Consider the following 14410-nt stretch of genomic DNA (forward strand, 5'->3'; position numbering starts at 1 on the left):
CAATAGATTCCTAAACAATGTGTTGGTCACTATGCTAACTTCTGTCCTCAACAATGTTATTAAATAGGGGTGTCTGGGTGCAGTCATTAAGCGTCTGCCTTTGTCTCAGGACATGATCCCAAGGTCCTTGGATAGAGCCCCACATCGGGCTCCCTGCTTGGCAGGAAGCCTGCTTCTCCCTCTCTCACTCCCCCTGCTTGTGTTCCCTCTCTCTCTGTCTCTCTGTCTCTCTCTCTGTCAAATAAATAAATAAATAATCTTAAAAAAAAAAAGTTATTAGAGGAGAGACAATCATCCAAATAATCTAGAAATAAATGCAACCATTATAAATAATTTTATTAAAAAGAAGTATCTGTGCTTAATAAGCAGGCACAACAGGGAATATTCCAATGTTTTCCTATTCTATAATGTTTCTAAGAGTAAGAAACAGGCTTAAATAATTCTGGAAAACAGTATGGAGGTTCCTCAAAAAGTTGAAAATAGTTACCATATGACCCAGCAATTGCACTACTGGGTATTTACCCCAAAGATACAAATGAAGGGATCTGAAGGGGTACGTGCACCCCGATGTTTCTAGCAGCAATGTCCACAGTAGCCAAACTATGGAAAGAGCCAAGATGTCCACTGACAGATGAATGGATAAAGAAGATGTGGTATATATATACAATGGAATATTATGCAGCCATCAAAAGGAATGAAATCTTGCCATTTACAACGATGTGGATGGAACTGGAGGATATCATGCGAGCAAAATAAGTCAATCAGAGAAAGACATGTATCATGACGACCTCACTGATATGAGGAATTCTTAATCTCAGGAAACAAACTGAGGGTTGCTGGAGTGTTGGGGGGTGGGACGGATGGGGTAGCTGGGTGATAGACACTGGGGAGGGTATATGCTATGGTGAGTGCTGAGAATTGGGTAAGACTGTTGAATCACAGACCTGTACCTCTGAAATAAATACATTATATGTTAAAAAAAAGAAGATAGTAGGAAGGGAAAAATGAAGGGGGGCAAATTGGAGGGGGAGACAAACCATGAGAGACTATGGACTCTGAGAAACAAACTGAGGGTTCTAGAGGGGAGAGGGGTGGAGGGATGGGTTAGCCTGGTGATGGGTATTAAAGAGGGCATGTATTGAATGGAGCACTGGGTGTTATATGCAAACAATGAATCATGGAACACTACATCAAAAACTAATAATGTAATGTATGGTGATTCACATACCATAATAAAAAAAATTAAAAAATAAAATCTTTTAAAAATGTAAATTTAAAAAAACAGGCTTAAATAACTAAATAAAAATGAATTAAAAAATTAAGAACCAGAAAGAAAACTCTGAAAAAGGTAAAAATGCTTTAAAGTTGCAAAACTGCCTCATAGTGCTCTAAAATTATCAAATCATTCTCAATTTGTCTTTGTACCTTCTACTAAAAATTATCTCCCAGCTACTAAATTTAGAGATTCCACCAAAAATTAAAGCCTGTAGTAATCAACATAAGATGGATATTAACCACAGGTAGAATTTAGTTCATTCTAAATGGAGGTTCGTGGATGGCATACCTTATCCCAAAGCATATTGCACAAGAATGTTATTACTTGAAGAAAAGCTGTGTGTTCAAATAAACTTGAAAAATACTAGGTTAAACAAAACTAAACAGTTCCTTTTCCCAGAGTCCTTAAAACACAGGTCCAGAATAACCTATCCACGATTCTGAAATCTAAAAGGTTCTCAAAACTAAAGTTTTAAAAATAATTTATATGGTAGCAAAACCTGACATGAACTGTTCTGAGGTTCTTTATAGTCTTCATCTCATTTAATCTGACCATTCACACATTTTTCTGTAGAAATTATGTGTTTACTTAGGGGCTACCCCAACTTAACAGGGGATGTTACTTTCTAAACATATACATCATAATAGCCTTCTATAATCTGATAATTTCTGAATTCCAAAACATATCTAAGAGTGTTTTAAAATGCATTGTGGACTTGTACTAATGCACAATGTGAATCTATCAGAGGAGCATTTCCACATTTTCCAAAGTTGTCACCATGGAGCTCACTTTTAAAAAGAGTAGAAAGAGGAAACTGGATTAGGGTATGCCCAAAACTGACTATATAAAGCCATAATGTCTTATAACTAATAACAGAGCCCAGGGCAAAGCCTCAGAAAGACAAGTGTACTGAAAATGATGTAAAACAAATTGTGTTTTGTTGTTATAACATTTTATGTAACACTGTTATAACAGAAAGGAGTTTAGTATCTGATAAAGAAAGAGAATGGGCTTACCCAGTACTAATAAGAGAGAAAGAAACTGTGTTTGCCAGATTCAAGAATTTTCGTTACTAAAGACTAACTTTCTAAAATCTCTGAAGATAAAATTAGAAAGTATACAGGCAAGTGCATTTTATTTCATGCCTGTAAGCTTTCTGTACCCACCTAAATACAGGGTACACAGGTACCTGCTGAATTTGCTTCTGAGTTTTTTTCATTCACTCATCTAAAACTGGACATGAAACTCCCACAGATTTTCTCTCTGATCTACAAATACTCTGATCTTCCATTTAAAAAAATGTAGCAACACTTTAATTGCTTACAATAGAAATTCCTTTTAATCCAATGCTTAGCAGTTAATATTTTTACTCTGCTATTGGTATAGTCTGTATAGGAGCTACATCAGTATCTACCCCCATTAAGTCATAATTACCTTTGAACACATGAATAGTAGGTCATGAATAAACACTTAATAAAAGGTTTCAGGTGATACTAATAGAACAGTACTGCACACTTTAGAACTGGAAAAATAATTCCAGTTTAAAACTATTATTTAATATTTTAGAGGCTAACAATTCAAAGAGAACTTGCCAAATCAATCAAACTAAATTTATATAGCCTAATGGGTTATTATAAAAGTTAAAAGGCTTATTTCTGAAAGTTACTTTAAAAAACTGTAGTTTTTCATCACCTGGGTCAATGTAGACCACTTTGTAATTCTCAGTTTAACAAATTATGCCTGTTCTTTTTTTTTTTTTTTTTTTAAGATTTTATTTATTTGAGAGAGAGAGAATGAGAGACAGAGAGCAGGAGAGGGAGAAGCAGACTCCCCGCCGAGCAGGGAGCCCGATGCGGGACTCGATCCCGGGACTCCAGGATCATGACCTGAGCCGAAGGCAGTCGCTCAACCAACTGAGCCACCCAGGCGCCCTGCCTGTTCTTAACAGTAAATTCTATGCCTCCTTATCAACAATACATTATATACATTTTAAAATATATTTAATTGTATTTATTTAATTATGGTGTAACAGTGACTATATCAGCTAAACAAAATTCACTCCCTCATTTGCCAACTCATTATCAAATTATTGTCAAATTTTAGCTATCTTTTTTACTGAGGAAAGATAAAAAACTGAAATCCACAAATAATCACAATAAACCACAACTCATTTTAGTAAACAATTCAAGTTTTTCCCAAACAGGCAACTTTTATAACTTTTTAATAAATGGAGTTCATCATCTGCTTTTATCTCACCTATCTTCTTGACAAACAAGACATAAACTGACTAAAAGGCAAATAGGAAAAGCAAAAACACCTGAATAATGAAAGAACAACCAACCATTGAAGACTTTATTTATAGGATTTTTGTTATTGTTTAATTACACGGAGTATTTAAATTTGATGTAAGACAAATGTACAAATCCTCTTACAAAAATATGCTTAATGTCCTCTTAGTTGATGTAATTTTTTTCCTTGTAATTCACAACATTTTTACTGGATATGAAAATATATACTGAAAACACAGTGCTAAAAAATATATGATGTGGGAAAAAACTGAAACCCAGAAAGATAATCTGACTTGCCTTGGTTTAAGTTGCTATGCACTTTATATAGTACTGGGAATGATATCTCCTGATATCAGTGCTTTTTCCATTACACTGTACTGCTCTTAGCCTGGGGAAAAAAAACACTTCTCATAAATGATAGGAACCATTACTTATGGAGAAATTGGTCCAGAGAAATGTAAAAACATAATGTCCAAAGATTTGCAACTGAAAATTAAATTAAAATATACTGCACCAGTATTTTTTGTTAGTATACCAAACCTCTTCTGCTCTGGGTTTTAATCATGTGAAAGAATATAAAACTTGACCCCTTAAACACACACATGCACACACACACACACACTTTCCATTCTGTCATGACGTCAGAGCCTTCCATGATGCCTAACTGGAAGAACATGAAGTGTGCTTAAATGTAATCCTCACCCATTTGTGTTAGCTTACCAGATTTGTGCTTCTTGTGTTTTGCTTTCTTTTTGATGATCAATAACTTATTCTGGATCTCAGGTTTGTAAGATTTGAATGCCAGAGAATGAAGACTTTCACGCTTTCTCTGTAAGTTTTCATTTAAAACATCCTTCAGTTTCTTTTTTTTCTTTTTCTTCTTTTTTGCCCTCATTTTAGTTAGTTTGATTTTCTTGTGACTCTGCTCTAATAGAATGTCCCTTACAACTTTGTGGCAGTTAATTTCTGGATGATCACTGTGACTTCCATTTACATGTATTTGGCAGGATTTTAGAGCATTTTCTTTTAATGGACTGGGTTCAGGCTTTACTCTGGAAGCTTCACCATATTTTTCTTGATTTTCTATAAACCTTATTTCACCTGGACTAAGAGGCTCTCCAAAGCCAGTAACTTCCCCTGGACTGCCTGGTTCCTCTAAATTTTCTTTATAACAATCAGTTTTTTTAATTTCACAGGGCCTGCGAATTCTAATTTCATAGCTGGATTTCACATCCATTTCAACAGAGATGTCATGATTATCCAGGTTCATTTTAGCAGAACCCCAAGTTGCATCAAAATTAAGTTCCTGCTCTTTCTTGAAGCCAGAGGGCAGGCCTCTACTACACCTATGTTCTCCATTACTTGTACTAACATAGTGACACTTCAATTTCTCCAGTTTAATCCGAGGTACTCTTTGTATTTTAATGGGTGGAACTGGAAATTCTGGGGCCTGAAAAGGTCTCTGTTTATAAATCCGTACATCTGCACCACAGAACTGTGGAAAATGCACATAAGCATTCTCTAAATAATCATAACCAAGGATAACTTCCCTGCATTCATGAATAGGCTGTCCAAGTACAGCATCTTGAACTTCTTTTTGTGTTTCATACACAAAGTCACAGAGACCCTTAAGTAACCACACTTTTTGGTAAAAAGGCAGTTCATGAAAAGGTTTTTCTTCCAATGGATTAACTTCTCCAAGAACTTTAAAAAACTGAGGACATAACCCAAGCTTTTCAGCACAGTTATCAGGATTTTCAGTCTGCCCTACAGCAGTATACCACTGCTGTACTTTCTGTCTCAGTGCTGCTTCCCAGGTCCTATAAGGCAAAGTAGGTCTTCGATGTAAGGTAGGTCTGCGATGAGGAGGACTTAACAGAGAAGTCATTATTTTAGAAAGAAAAGCATTACACTGAGGCATCAGAAGACAACGTTCCAATTCATAAAAGACTATTTCTGGCAAATTTAGAATTTGCTGGGCTAAACAAAGAAAATGCCCAATAGCTGGAATTTCCCACATGGTCTCCATACATGTTGGAGCTGCTTGAGCCAGTAGTTTTCTTTCCCATTCTTCTATTTCCTTTTGACTAGCTTCTTCTGCTTCTTTTCTTTCCTGCTCTCGAAGCCTAAAGAAAATTTAACAAATTATACTATTATTAAAATAGAATATACCATAAAATACCAAGTTTTTGGTGTCATATTAATCTTTAGTTAACAAAACTGTTCTAGTTTTCAGCATCAGTACAAAGTGTCCCATTAGATGTACCATTATTTTTCTTCAGACGATGAAATACACATATAAATTGACCCTGGGTTTTATCACTGAAATTACTGCCACCCAAAATAAAATTCTTCAACTTATGATTGTATAAATTTCAAAGTAAATGAAAAAAATTTTTAAGCATATTTACTAAACAAAAGCACAGTTTACTTTCTAAAAGTAATGTGATGTCATATAAGAGCTATAAAGATATTTACATCCTTTGACTCCATAATTCCACTCTTAGAAAGTTATACTAAGATTGTGTTTGTCAGTATTAACTGGTCAGTGTTAACTTTTAACCATATAAGAAAAACTAAATTATAAAGAAGTTGTATTATTAGAAATAGAACTACCCTAAACCCAGCAACTGCACTACTAGGAATTTATCCAAAGGATACAAACATAGTGACTTGAAGGGGCACCCCAATGTTTATAGCAGCAATGTCCACAATAGCCAAACTATGGAAAGAGCCTAGATGCCGATCAACAGATGAATGGTAAAGAACATGTGAGACAGATAGATGATAAATAGATAGACTGACAGATGAAGTATTACTCAGAAATCAAAAATAATGAAATCTTGCCATTTGCAATGACATGGATGGAATTAGAGGGTATTATGCTAAGCAAAATAAGTCAGAGAAAGAAAAATGCCATATGATTTCACGCGTGTGGAATTTAGGAAACAAAATAGATGAACATAGGGGAAGGGAAGGAAAAATAAAATAAGATAAAAACAGAGAGGGAAGCAAACCATAAGTTAAGGGAGACTTAACTATAGGGAACAAACAGGGTTGCTGGAAGGGAAGGGGGTGGGAGGATGGGGTAACTGGGGGATGGGCATTAAGGAGGGCACTTGAAGTAAAGAGCATTGGGTGTTGTATGCAACTGATGAATCACTAAATTCTACTTTGAAACTAATAATACAATATATGTTAATTAAAATGAATATAAATAAAAAAATTTTTAAAATTATAATAAAAACAAGAATGCATAAAGGATCTGAATTGACATTTCTCCAAAGAAGATATACAAATGAACAATAAGCACATGAAAATAATGTTCAACATTATTATCCATTAGAGAAATGTAAATCAAAGCCACTATAAGATAGCTATTCATACCCACTAAGATGACTATAATGAGAGAAAAGAAGTATTGGTAACAGGGGGCGGAGCAAGATGGCGGAGGAGTAGGAGACATGGATTTCGTCTGGTCCCAGGAATTCAGCTGGATAGGGATCAAACCATTCTGAACACCTACGAACTAAACAGGAGATCGAAGAAAAGAATAGCAACAACTCTCTGAACAAAAAAGCGACCACTTTCTGGAAGATAGGACGTGCGGAGAAGTGAATCAGAGGCGATATTCGGGAGGATAGACGGCAGAGGAGGGGGCCTCCAGTGGCCGCTTCTGGCAAATGATAGAGCGGAGGAGCACAAAATCGGAACTTTTAGAAGTCGACTCCACTGAGGGACGTCACTCCAGTGGCTAAGCAGGGGGTGGAACCCTAGCGGGAGGACAGTGTGGTCTGAGGACCCTTGGGCTCACAGAAAGACCAGGGGTGCCTGAGTGTGGCAGAGCTCCCAGGTATCGGACTGGGGAAGACAGCTGCAGAGATGGAGCCCAGGCGCGGGCTCTCAGCTCGGGGTTGCCATAAACCGTGATCAGCGGCACCGTTGGGCCACTGCTCTTCCAGAAGGGACCCAACAAGCGGCAGATCCAGGGAGACTCCCCTTTCTCCCCCGGGAGGAGCGGGGCGGGAGGGCACCGCAGGGAGCTGCTGGGTTTGGAGACTCCACACGGGGTAGGGTGCCAGAGATAGAAATGCTCGGTCACAGGCCGGGTGAACATGGAGTGTGGCCAGAGACCGGGGAGACGGAAGTGACTGACTGCTCTTCTCTGGGGGCGCACTGAGGAGTGGGCCCCCAAGTTCTCGGCTCCTCTGGGGCGGAGACTGGGAGGCTGTCATTTTCACTCTCGCCCTCCAAAGCTGTACGGAAAGCTTGCAGGAACAAAAGCTCCAGAGAACAAACCCGAGCAGATTACTTAGCCCGGAAGGCAAGGGTAGGGCCCAGGAAGGGCGGGGCAATTCCGCCTCCAACAAAGACATTTGGGACAAACGGCAACAGGCCCAGCCCCCAGAAGATCAGCAAGAACCGCCAGCCAAGACCAAGTTTATGGATCAATGAGAACGGCAGAACTCCAGCGCTAGGGGAATACTACACATAGAATTCAGGGCTTTTTTACCATGATTCTTTAGTCATTCAAAGTGAATTTTTTTTAACTTTTTTTTTTGTAAATTTTTTTTTCCCTTTTTCAACCAACATCTTATCAATCCCTTTTTTAAAAAACATTTTTATTTTTATATTTACAGTCATATTCTATCCTTTCATAGTAGTTACTCCTATTTTTGTTTTTGTTCCTGTTTTTTTTTTTAAGATTTTATTTATTTGACAGAGAGAGACACAGCGAGAGAGGGGACACAAGCAGGAGCACAGGGAGAGGGAGAAGCAGGCTCCCCGCTGAGCAGGGAGCCCGATGCAGGACTCGATCCCAGAAACCTGGGATCATGACCTGAGCCAAAGGCAGACACTTAACGACTGAGCCACCCAGGCGCCCTCCTATTTTTGGCATATATATATAAGTTGTTCTCTCTTTAAAATGTTGAGATACAGTTTCTTCTAACAGATCAAAATATACCCTAAATCTCTACTGTATGGCTTTGTTCTAGTTTCCTGCCTGATCACATTCTCTCCTTTTTTTTTTTAAATCCTCTTCTTCCTTTTTTCAAACAACTTATCAATTCCTTTTATAAAATCTTTTATGCTTTTCATCTTTATAGTCATATTCCATCCCTTCATCATATTAACCTTTATTTTTGCATATACATAAATTTTTCTTTCTTTAAACTTTTGGGAGGAACTTTCCTCTAACAGACCAAAATACACCCCAAATCTAGTGTGTGGCATTGATCTATGCACCACCCTGATCATATTTGATCATATTCGGGTTTTTTTTGGTTTTGTTTTATTTTTGTTTTTATCTTTTTCTTTCTTTCCCTTTCTTTTCCCCCGGTTTCAGGGCTTTTCTGATTTGTTTAGAGTATATTTTCTGGGGACGTTGGTACCCCGTTAGCATTTTGTTCTCTCATTAATCTATTCTCCTATGGAGAAAATGACAAGATGGAAAAAATCACCTCAACAAAAAGAACAAGAGGAAGTACCGACTGCCAGGGACCTAAATTTATTGCCAGGTGCAATAAAAAATGGGGGCACTAACTCCTAGGATATATGAGGCAGAAGAGAGAATTAGCGATATAGAAGACCAAATTATGGAAAATGAAGCTGAGAAAAAGAGAGAGAAACTACTGGATCACAAGACCAGAATTCAAGAGATAAGCGATACCATAAGACGAAACAACATTAGAATAATTGGGATCCCAGAAGAAGAAGAAAGAGAAAGAGAGGCAGAAGGTATATTGGAGCAAATTAGAGCAGAGAACTTCCCTAATTTGGGGAAGGAAACAGGCATCAAAATCCAGGAGGCACAGAGAACCCCCTCAAAATCAATAAAAATAGGTCAACACCCCGACATCTAATAGTAAAACATACGAGTCTGAGAGACAAAGAAAAATACTGAAAGCATCTCAGGAGAAGAGATATGTAACCTACAATAGTAGAAACATTAGACTGGCAACAGACCTATCCACAGAGACCTGGCAGGCCAGAAAGGACTGGCAGGATATATTCAGAGCACTAAATGAGAAAAATATGCAGCCAAGAATACTGTATCCAGCTAGGCTGTCATTGAAAATAGAAGGAGAGACAAAAACTCTCCAGGACAAACAAAAACTAAAGGAATTTGCAAACACGAAACCAGCCCTACAAGAAATTTTGAAAGGGGTCCTCTAAGCATAGAGAGAGCCTAAAAGAAACAAAGACCAGAAAGAACACAGACAATAAAGTAATCGTCACCTTACAGGCAAGACAATGGCACTAAATTCATATCTTTCAATAGTTACCCTGAATGTAAATGGGCTAAATGCCCTAATCAAAAGACACAGGCTATCAGATGGGATAAAAAGAAAAGACCCATTGATATGCTGTCTGCAAGAGACTCATTTTAGACCCAAAGACACCCCCAGATTGAAAGTGAAGGGATGGAAAACCATTTACCATGCTAATGGACACCAAAAGAAAGCTGGGATGGCAATCCTTATATTAGACAAATTAGAGTTTAAGCCAAAGACTGTAATAAGAGATGATGAAGGACACTATATTGTGCTTAAAGGGTCTATCCAACAAAAAGATCTAACAATTGCAAATATCTATGCCCCTAACATAGGAGCAAACAATTATATAAGGCAATTAATAACAAAAGCAAAGAAACACATTGACAACAATACAATAATAGCAGGGGACTTTAACACCCCCCTCATTGAAATGGACAGATCATCTAAGCAAAAGATCAACAAGGAAATAAAGATGTTAAATGACACACTGGACCAAATGGACTTAACAGATATATTCAGAACATTCCATCCCAAAGCAACAGAATACACATTCTTCTCTAGTGCCCATGGAACATTCTCCAGAATCGATCACATCCTAGTCATAAATCAGGTCTCAACCGGTACGAAAAGATTGAGATCATTCCTTGCCTATTTTCAGACCACAATGCTTTGAAACTAGAACTCAATCACAAGACGAAAGTCGGAAAGAACTCAAATACATGGAGGCTAAAGAGCATCCTACTAAAGAATGAATAGGTCAACCAGGAAATTAAAGAAGAATTAAAAAAATTCATGGAAACCAATGAAAATGAAAACACAACTGTTTAAAATCCTTGGGATGCAGCAAAGGCAGTCCTAAGAGGAAAGTATATAGCAATAAAAATCTTTCTCAAGAAACAAGAAAGGTCTCAAGTACACAACCTAACCCTACACCTAAAGGAGCTGGAGAACAGCAAATAAAGCCTAAACCCAGCAGGAGAAGAGAATAATAAATATCAGAGCAGAAATCAATGAAATCGAAACCAAAAGAACAGTAGAACAGATCAACAAAACTAGGGGCTGGTTCTTTGAAAGAAGTAACAAGATTGATAAACCCCTGGCCAGACTTCTCAAAAAGAAAAGAGAAAGGACCCAAATCAACAAAATCATGAATGAAAGAGGAGAGATCACAACCAACACCAAAGAAATACAAACAATGATAAGAACATATTATGAGCAACTCTATGCCAGCAAATCAGATAATCTGGAAGAAATGGATGCATTCCTAGAGATGTATCAACTACCAAAACTGAACCAGGAAGAAATAGAAAACCTGAACAGACCTATACACACTAAGGAAATTGAAGCAGTCCTCAAAACTCTCCCAACAAACAAGAGCCCAGGGCCAGATGGCTTCCCAGGGGAATTCTATCAAACATTTCAAGAAGAATGAATACCTATTCTTCTGAAACTGTTCCAAAAATTAGAAATAGAAGGAAAACTTCCAAACTCGTTTTATGAGGCCACCATTACTTGATCCCAAAACCAGAATAAGACCCCATCAAAAAGGAGAATTACAGACCAATATCCCTGATGAACATGGATGCAAAAATTCTCACCAAAATACTAGCCAATAGGATCCAACAATACATTAAAAGGATTATTCACCACATCCAAGTGGGATTTAGCCCTAGTCTGGCAAGGTTGGTTCAACAACCCGATATTAATGTGATACATTAATCAAAGAAAGAACAAGAACCATATGATTCTCTCAATAGATGCAGAAAAAGCATTTGACAAAGTACAGCATCCTTTCTTGATCAAAACTCTTCAGAGTATAGGCATAGAGGTTACATACCTCAATATCATAAAAGTCATCTATGAAAAACCCACAGCGAATATCATTCTCAATGGGGAAAAACTGAGAACTCTCCCCCTAAGGTCAGGAACACGGCAGAGATGTCCACTAACACCACTGCTATTCAACATAGTATTAGAAGTCCTAGCCACAGCAATCAGACAACAAAAAGAAATAAAATGCATCCAAATTGGCAAAGAAGTCAAACTCTCACTCTTTGCAGATGTTATGATACTTTAAGTGGAAAACCCAAAAGATTCCACCCCAAAACTGCTGGAACTCATACAGGAATTCAGTAAAGTGGCAGGATATAAAATCAATGCACAGAAATGAGTGGCATTCCTGCACACCAACAAGACAGAAGAAAGAGAACCTAAGGAGTCGATCCCAATTACATTTGCACCCAAAACCATAAGATACCTAGGAATAAATCTAACCAAAGAGGCAAAGGATCTATACTCAGAAAACTATAAAATACTCAAGAAAGAAATGGAGGAAGACACAAAGAAATGGAAAAACGTTCCATGCTCATGGATTGGAAGAATAAATATTATGAAGATGTCAATTCTACCTAGAGCAATCTACACATTCAATGCAATCCCCATCAAAATACCATCCACTTTTTTCAAAGAAATGGAACAAATAATCCTAAAATTTGTATGGAACCAGAAAAGACCCCGAATAGCCAGAGGAATATTGGAAAAGAAAAGCCAAGCTGATGGCATCATAATTCAGGACTTCAAGCTGTATTACAAAGCTGTCATCATCAAGACAGCATGGTACTGGCACAAAAACAGACACATCGATCAATGGAACAGAATAGAGAGCCCAGAAATGGACTCTCAACTCTATGGTCAACTAATCTTTGACAAAGCAGGAAAGAATGTCCAATGGAAAAAAGACAGTCTCTTCAACAAATGGTGTTGGGAAAATTGGACAGCCACATGCACAAGAATGAAACTGGACCATTTCCTTACACCACAGACAAAAGTAGACTCAAAATGGTTGAAAGACCTCAATGTGAGACAGGAGTCCATCCAAATCCTAAAGGAGAACACAGGCAGCAACCTCTTCGACCTCAGCTGCAGCAACTTCTTCCTAGAAACATCGCCAAAAGCAAGGGAAGCAAGGGCAAAAATGAACTATTGGAACCTCATCAAGATAAAAAGCTTTTGCACAGCAAAAGAAACAGCCAACAAAACCAAAAGGCAACTGACAGAATGGGAGAAGATATTTGCAAATGACATATCAGATAAAGGGCTAGTATCCAAAATCTATAAAGAACTTATCAAACTCAACACCCAAAGAACAAATGATCCAATCAAGAAATGGGCAGGAGACATGAACAGACATTTTTCCAAAGAAGACATCCAAATGGCCAACAGACATATGAAAAGGTGCTCAACATCACTCGGCATCAGGGAAATCCAAATCAAAACCTCAATGAGATATCACCTCACACCAGTCAGAATGGCTAAAATTAACAAGTCAGGAAATGACAGATGTTGGCAGGGATTTGGAGAAAGGGGAACCCTCCTACACTCTTGGTGGGAATGCAAGTTGGTGCAGCCACTCTGGAAAACAGTATGGAGGTTCCTCAAAAAGTTGAAAATAGCGCCACCATACGATCCAGCAATTGCACTAGTGGGTATTTACCCCAAAGATACAAATGAAGGGATCCGAAGGGGTACGTGCACCCCGATGTTTATAGCAGCAATGTCCACAGTAGCCAAACTGTGGAAAGAGCCAAGATGTCCATCAACAGATGAATGGATAAAGAAGATGTGGAATGGAATATTATGCAGCCATCAAAAAGAATGAAATGTTGCCATTTGCAACGACGTGGACAGAACTGGAGGGTATTATGCTGAGCGAAATAAGTCAATCAGAGAAAGACATGTATCATATGACCTCACTGATATGAGGAATTCTTAATCTCAGGAAACAAAGTGAGGGTTGCTGTAGTGGTGGGAGTGGGAGGGATGGGGTGGCTGGGTGATAGACACTGGGGACGGTATGTGCTATGGTGAGCACTGTGAAGTGTGCAAGACTGCTGAATCATAGATCTGTACCTCTTAAGCAAATAATACGTTAAAAAAAAAAAAGAAGAAAAAGATAGCAGGAGGGAAAGAATGAAGTGGGGCAAATCGGAGGGTGAGACGTATCATGAGAGACTATGGACCCTGAAAAACAAACTGAGGGTTCTAGAGTGGAAGGGCGTGGGAGATGGGTTAGCCTGGTGATGGGTATTAAAGAGGGCACATTCTGCATGGAGCATTGGGTGTTATATGCAAACAATGATCATGGACCACATCAAAAACTAATGATGTAATGTATGGTGATTAACATAACATAATAAAAAAAATGAAAAAAAAAAGTATTAGTATAAAGGTGGAGAAACTGGAAATGTCTAGCAGTTCCTCAGAAAGTTAAACCTAGAGTTACCACATGATCCTGCAATTCTACCTCTAGGTACATATCCAAGAGAAATGAAAAGATATATCCCCACAAAAACCTGTACATGAATGTTCATAGCAGCATTACTTACAATAGCCAATAACAGAAACACTGCAATTGTCCATCACCTGCTCAATGAGTAAATAAAACGTGGCATATCTGTACAATAGAGTATTATTTCGCAATTAAAAAAAAGTGTTGATATATGCTACAACATTGATAAAACTTGATACTATGTTACTAAGTGAAAGAAGGTGTCCAGAAAAGACTACAT

At 37.9% G+C, this 14410-nt stretch overlaps 1 protein-coding gene across 5 annotated transcripts in view; it reads right to left on the reverse strand.

Moving 5' to 3' along the window:
- The window catches only part of BRD10 (bromodomain containing 10), a 161869-nt gene that overhangs the window by 53562 nt on the left and 93897 nt on the right, over positions 1 to 14410 (reverse strand). For all 5 annotated transcript variants that reach the window (XM_054509208.2, XM_064579544.1, XM_064579543.1 and 2 more), the window contains one exon: positions 4285 to 5690. In XM_054509208.2, the coding sequence (XP_054365183.1) occupies positions 4285 to 5690 (1406 nt within the window). The remainder of the gene's footprint in view (positions 1 to 4284; positions 5691 to 14410) is intronic.

The sequence above is a fragment of the Mirounga angustirostris genome, unplaced genomic scaffold (genome assembly GCF_029215605.1).
Source record: "Mirounga angustirostris isolate CCGP_5_RB_7025 unplaced genomic scaffold, mMirAng1.0.hap1 SCAF_15, whole genome shotgun sequence".
In the NCBI taxonomy this organism is placed as follows: domain Eukaryota; kingdom Metazoa; phylum Chordata; class Mammalia; order Carnivora; family Phocidae; genus Mirounga; species Mirounga angustirostris.